At 40.7% G+C, this 6532-nt stretch overlaps 1 protein-coding gene across 1 annotated transcript; it reads right to left on the minus strand.

Annotated features, from left to right (window-relative positions):
* Positions 1–343: 343 nt before the first annotated feature.
* On the minus strand, positions 344–5280 carry ENPP4 (ectonucleotide pyrophosphatase/phosphodiesterase 4 (putative)). The gene is made up of 3 exons (XM_009879469.1): positions 4419–5280; positions 3178–3348; positions 344–702 (listed from the first exon to the last, which is right to left on the minus strand). Exons 1-3 carry the CDS (start codon positions 5239–5241, stop codon positions 344–346), a joined length of 1353 nt encoding a protein of 450 aa, XP_009877771.1. The 5' UTR covers positions 5242–5280.
* Between the last annotated feature and the right edge of the window lie 1252 nt (positions 5281–6532).

Raw genomic sequence — 6532 nt, forward strand, 5'->3', positions numbered from 1 at the left:
AAAAAAATGCCCAAACAATTATCATTTACAAATGTTAAAATTCTCTTAGTCTATCCTGGCAAGTTCGTACTATGGAATTTCATTTTGAAAGTGTTCAAAGGATTGAATGAAAAACTAAGGAACCTTATTTTTTAAGCATCTCTTCCAGGATTTTGATCAGAAGAAATTTTTTACAGGATTACTAGACAGGTAGCGCACACAAACAAGTTAACAAGATCTGGCTGTAAAATATTTTATGCAGATACCATTAAAGCGCGTCAAAGAATGCCCCATCCAGTGCAAGTTGGAACTCTCTTCCCAAGGTCACTATTTAGCAAGTGACGAGTGGCTCCCTACAAGAAAATTAAATATGATCTTCATCGTCATATTGTAACTGAAGTCGAGAAAACGACCTTGGAGCAGCCACTCTGTTGTTTGACATGATTATAATGCAGGCGAAAGTTGTCAGTATCATAAAAGCCCCAATAACTATCCCAATAGCTTCTGGAAGGTTTATGCACCACTGGTCAGCGAGCAAGCACTTGGCGTTACTGAAGGTGCCGTTGTGGGGCTGCGGTGTTAGTCCCAGAATGTGGCACATCATGGGGTAAATATCAACATTGTTCATCGTACTTTGCTTGTAACCTCGATGAAAAGCCGGCCCGCGAGCAGCCAGGAATGGATGCATGCTTGGGAGAGTGTTGTCATAGCCATGGTCTCCTACTGGAGAAATGCAAGGTTAAGAGTTAACGGCACAGTTTTTGTCTGTGTATGAGTATTCCCCTCCCCATCTCTTCCCCACGCCCCAAAGGCATACATTTTAACCAGACTAATGCAGAAGATAAAAGCAGCTGTTGGATCAAACTCTGAAGGAACCCAGAGTTCATTCCCTCTTCCTACAGTCATCTCCTTCCCTTTTGGAAAAGATTTCCCGGTTTCCCCTTCCCACTCCTCAAGGTATAAAGGACAGGGCTGCTCAATGAGGATTCAGTAGCTGGAATGCAAATCTGTACTTCTCAGTAAGGACATCAGCCCCTTGCAAACCAAACACTTTAAGTACTTCATAAAAGCGAAAGCACTTTCCCCTTGACAGCATTCAGTTCAGGCATATTAAGCACCCTCAAACCATGCTTACCAGATTAGGTACTTCAGGTGAAAAGATACCCAAATAGTCCAAACTACAAAACATGCAGAGAATCACGATGCCAGTGACAGGCGTACAAAAACATGTTCGTGGCTACCAGGTCACGAAGTACGTGGAAATTTGGTAAGTTTTTAAGAAATACTCTTGATTTTTGATGGAATATAAAGAGCTAAAAAGCAGCCATAATTAAATTTCCTAATAACATGCTGAAAAACCCCTCTCACAGCACATACAGCACAGTATTTAAATGACCACATTTAAGTTTTGAGTTCATTTCTTAGTAACAGTTGAATGAGTCTCCCTGAGAACTGCATCCTTGGCTGCTTCATTGAAGTTTCTGATGTGAAATGTCAAGATTGCTATCAATTAGGTCACGCTCACCACTTGAGCACATTTCCAACATTCCTTTTTAAACGGTTTCCACCATTATGTTTATTACCACAAAGATACTATCTCACCACATCTTGCTTGTTCAATGCAATCCTATTCATGGCTACATTTTTTTTTCCTTCTGCTACTTGCTTGTTTTGAACAGAGCTACTCCAAGTCCCCTCTCCCACAAAGGTTCTTATCTTTCAGCTCTGAAGTAGGAAGGCTGGTGGTAGGAACACTGTAATATTGCAACACCTGCCAGTTCCTATGCTGCCACTTTGTCCACAAAGAAAATATAATAAACACTTAAATAGCCTTTTAGGCTAAAATCTCCCTGCTTGCTTCTGAGAAGCTCTGACTAGCAAAATTATTCTGAAAAGTGATTCACTTCAACTGATATGATGCCTACTAATACATACCTGCTTCTTAACTATTTTTAGGTACATAAAATTGGATCTAACCATAAACATCAGCAGACCTGTATTACAGAACACATGTGCTAAGTGCTGTCCTTTTGAAGACAGCTGTGGCAAAACCGGGGGGAAATTAGAATATAAAACATTCCTTACGTTAAAAGCACTACTTTTGTACAAGTAATGAGAACATCTGAACTTGCATGTGCGAAGGGCAGGTAGTAAGGACAGCCAGACTGGGTGAAACTCAGAGTTTACACTACCCAGCATTCCAATTCTGATGGTGTCATAAAAGGGAGATGGGAAGGTATCCAGCAGGGTCAGCCCAGGCTCACCGGCCAGCCTCGAGCTGCTGGCTGCTCAGGAACTTCCTGGAGGCTGGTACCTTTGTAGTTCACTTCTATTAATGCATTTTTGTCCATTTGGTCCAATTCTTGGACAATCACTTTCTGAACACGCACCTATACACACACACACACACACACGCAGCCTTGGTGTGCAGCCAGAAACACGGGTTGAATTTTCTTATGACTATAATGAAATGTCTGGAATTTCTTCTTTGAGGTAAACTTTCATGTGACTATTGCATTTTTTTCTGTTATACATACCTCTTGTCTGCTAGAAAAATCCAGCTCTGCATGTCAAACACCTGGACACATATATTTATGTTTATATATGTACGTGTGTGCAATCTGACATTCATAGCATCTCGCAAGAAAGCACATAGGTTAGCAATGCGCTGGGTGAAGTAACATGTTTTGGGTTTTTTGTCTTTAAAACTTGCTATTTGATGCCCATAAGAGGAGGAATTCTGGCGCTTTTTTTTTTACCATTGTAGTTGTGTTCTTATTTAGTATTTCCTCCCATTTATTTTTGTTTCCTAGTCCATGTACCGTAGCATTAAATGTTGTACCTTCCATTCTTCAATTTATGCTGCCCTCCATATAATTTTATATACAAAAAATAGCTAAAACACACTCTAGTGGAAGCTGGAGACAGACAGACAGCAACTTGCCTAAGAAAAGTCTTAAGGCTATTAAGGTGAACATGACAAAGTGTTTTAGCCAATATCCCCCATCTCTTCCTGATCTGTTAAAACACTCCAGGCTCAGGCTGAGAATGCTCTAGAAAATGCCAAAATATTCTTAAAGATGCACGTGGCCAGGACTCAACTCGCTAAACCAGGTCCATCCTAAAGATGGCTGGAATAAAACCAAGACAGTTCACCCAACATCAGCCACCAAGAGCACCAGTGGGGAAAACACTTACATTTTGAAAGAGACTCGTTCTGCACAATCGTCCAGCCTTCGTCTGCAACCAGAATGATAGGCTGAATCCTCTTATTATGCTGATAATGAAATCTGCCTGGAATTTCTTCTTTGAGATATACTGTCATGTTACCGTGGCACTTTTTCAGTGAATTATACACATCTCTCTTGTCTGCCAAGAAAAAGAAACAATAAACCTACCTGTGAAGCAACTGGAAATTGTGTCCTGTTTAATGAAATTATCCATCATTAAACCTAAATTATGAATTATATACGTCTCTCTTGTCTGCCAAGAAAAAGAAACAAACCTACCTGTGAAGCAACTGGAAATTGTGTCCTGTTTAATGAAATTATCCATCATTAAACCTAAATTACTTTTTAAAAAGCACATAGAAAAGGATTTATTCATGTCCCTAATGAAATGCTACATGTATTGAGATGGATTTCACAATTTGCTCTCTTTTTAAATCAGGCACCTCACAGCTGCAGTTCTGGACCTACATTTCAACTTACCTTCTGGGCTCAGAGGGAAGTAGGGCAATATTCAAGCAGAGAAATCAAGAGAAAGCCATCACACCCAAAGTAGCCAATATTTTATCCAAAGCAGGACCTATTATATTTTGTTACTGTATAAATCACTCTGTTCATCACAATTGGTTCAGTCTGGCCACACTTGTGGACACTGAGAGCAGCAGGTCAGGATTTAAGACACGCCTGTCAGCAGCTACGCCAAGATACAAAAATTTAATTCATAGTATGAAAACTGAAGTTTCATTCACAGAAACCAAAGTGGTAAAGCGATCAAAGTTGGATTTAGATTATTACTTGGAACTTTAGACAATGACTTTTTTTTACTCTGAATAAACTTGAGGGTTTGTTTCACGCTCACTGTGAATTAAAACCATATAAACTAAGTGAGCAACAAGAGAGCAGGCATACTAAGTGCCTGTCTGCTCTCTCAACAAGCTTTACCAGGAGCAATATGCACCCATAGCAAGTTGATGAGAAACTCTCCTTGGCTCACTGATTACCAAAACAAAGTTAACTTCTAAATAAACAAACACTCTTCACCATATTGTGTCAAAGTTCTGCCACCTGAACTACATTGGTTTTGCCAAAGATGTGACCGGTATACCATAGTGTTTACTTTTTAGTAGTAAGATAAGCAAGATGTAATTCTCGGCGTACCACTTAAAAAAGAAAAAAACCCAACAAAACAGGCCCCAGAACATCAAAACATACTCTGCTTTGGCAGCACTGCAGCAACTGGACTCTTGTCTATCAGAGTGTAGGCATCACGATCAATGCACCTATCCAGGACAATCAGCTTCTCTGCAGAACAGGAGGTCATTCCGTGGTCACTGGTTATTATGATATTGATGGTGTCCCACAAACCGAACGCCTTCAATTTATTAGTAAGGAAACCAACAAGATTATCCACTTCTTCTAATACTTTGCGCATGTTCTCAGTGTCAGCGGGTCCATACTTGTGCCCACTTGCATCTGGTTCTTCCCAGTATAACGTAGCGAAAGTGACGACTGGGTTTGAGCTATTGAGCCACGCGACGATTTTCTCCACTCTCTCCTCAAATGTGACTGAAAAGTTATACTTCATAAAGAACTGAGGGGTCGTATCGTTAATTTTTACATCAGTACCGGGCCACATTGCAGCAGCACTTGCTCCATTTCCCTGCTGTTGATTTGTTACCCAGATGGGAACTGCCTCATTCCACCAGAAGGGATCCGAATCGTTGAACTGTGTGAACCTTTTCTTCAAGTCTGCGTCATACATGTCATTGGCCACGATGCCGTGGCTTTCTTCATATAAACCTGTCACTATGGTATAATGGTTTGGGAAAGTCTTGGTGATAAAAGAGTTTGTAACTTCTTTTACAAGCACCCCGTCCTCAATGAACTCCTGAAGATGAGGAAGTTTATACGTTTCCAGGTAATCGGCCCTGAAGCCATCAAAGGACACGAGGAGTAACCTGGATACCAAATCTCCAGTAGAATGTGCACAACAGGCGAGAATTCCAGAAAAAAATAACAGTAACATCGAGTTCATTGTTGATACCTCAAAGTATTTCCAGCAGGCAATCAGATGCACCTGAAAAGTTTAGACAAGGCATGTAACACAAAATATTTGTACTGGGAGCAGTTCAACTAGCTATACATTACGTACTTCTTCCTTGCAGATGTTAACTGCAAAATAACCCGACTAAACAAGCACTGAAGTTAACAGTGTATTATTTCCCTACTGTCTTCAGTAGTTTCTCATATATTGTCATAGTTTTCTATATATTAAACCAAATTAAATCCTGGTTACACATCACTGTTCACACTAGAAATTTGTTTTCCACTGTAATTATATTTTTTTCTGTTTCATCCCACTCTTCCTTTTCTACAGTTTTCACCTTCTCAGCTTGCTGACAGACTTTTGAGTCTTTAAACGTTTCTGTTTACTTATTTCTTACTTTATACATGCAACTGCCAAGAGTAACTTCTGTTTTCCTTCTAAGCTGTTGTGTATCGACCATAACAGTATTTAAACTTGTTCTTCATGCACTGTATTTCTCTCTTGGTAAAAAAATAAAACCAAAAAATCATTAGTAACCTTAGCTATGAGGCAAGTATTTCTCACCAGGAATTCAAGACTATTATGTATGCCAAGTATGATTTGTAAGCTTTTTTTTTTTTCCCCCTAAACTTACTATGTGTGACAGGAGCCCTCTGCTCAGGGAAGTCCAAAACTATTCTACAAGCCTTTAAGAAAGAGGAAGTGAAGCCCCAAGTTTCACAAAAACCCCAACGTTGATAATGCATCCGCTTCTCAAGAAGAGCCTCAAACTTCTCTTTTATTACGTTTGCACAAACTAGAGTGATTGTAGGAGGCAAAGCAGGTATCTTCCCAACCGCAGCCGGATCTTCTGACCTATCTCAACCCTCCCCCTGACTGTGCGAGGGTGTTACTTAAGTGTAAGCAGCTTTAATGACAGCTAAAGCTTTGGCAGTGAGAGGAATTCAAAGCGTGGGGAATCATCCTCCTGCAGCCAACAGTTCAAATTCCTTTAGGAGAAGCCCATGTCAGAAGGACTGACCACCAGAAGCAGCATTAAGGTATCTCCTACCGCAGAGCACTTGCAACACACAACTCTTTTGAAGGGGAAAAAAAAAGAAAGAAATGAGGCGAGCAACGGAGCAGAGCATGTTGCCAGGTGCTCTAAAAAGCAGAACCAGAGTTTCATGGCACAGGAGGGCACAGGACACATGAAGTGCCCTGAAGAGGCTCCGCGTTCGTGTCTTCACACGCTGCGTCGCAGCTACCTACGGAACCACCGCGACTCGCTCCCGCCCTC

This window comes from Apaloderma vittatum, unplaced genomic scaffold (genome assembly GCF_000703405.1).
Source record: "Apaloderma vittatum isolate BGI_N311 unplaced genomic scaffold, ASM70340v1 scaffold22862, whole genome shotgun sequence".
NCBI lineage: Eukaryota > Metazoa > Chordata > Aves > Trogoniformes > Trogonidae > Apaloderma > Apaloderma vittatum.

What these genes read in the sequence shown, in the direction of transcription:
- ENPP4 (XM_009879469.1), bottom strand. Translation starts at nt 5,241, where the DNA reads ATGAACTCGATGTTACTGTTATTTTTTTCTGGAATTCTCGCCTGTTGT. An exon ending in TGCAGTGCTGCCAAAGCAGA is followed by an intron (nt 3,349 to 4,418) that starts GTATGTTTTGAT and finishes TTTTCTTGGCAG; the next exon opens with ACAAGAGAGATGTGTATAAT. An exon ending in GAACGAGTCTCTTTCAAAAT is followed by an intron (nt 703 to 3,177) that starts GTAAGTGTTTTC and finishes GCATTTCTCCAG; the next exon opens with TAGGAGACCATGGCTATGAC.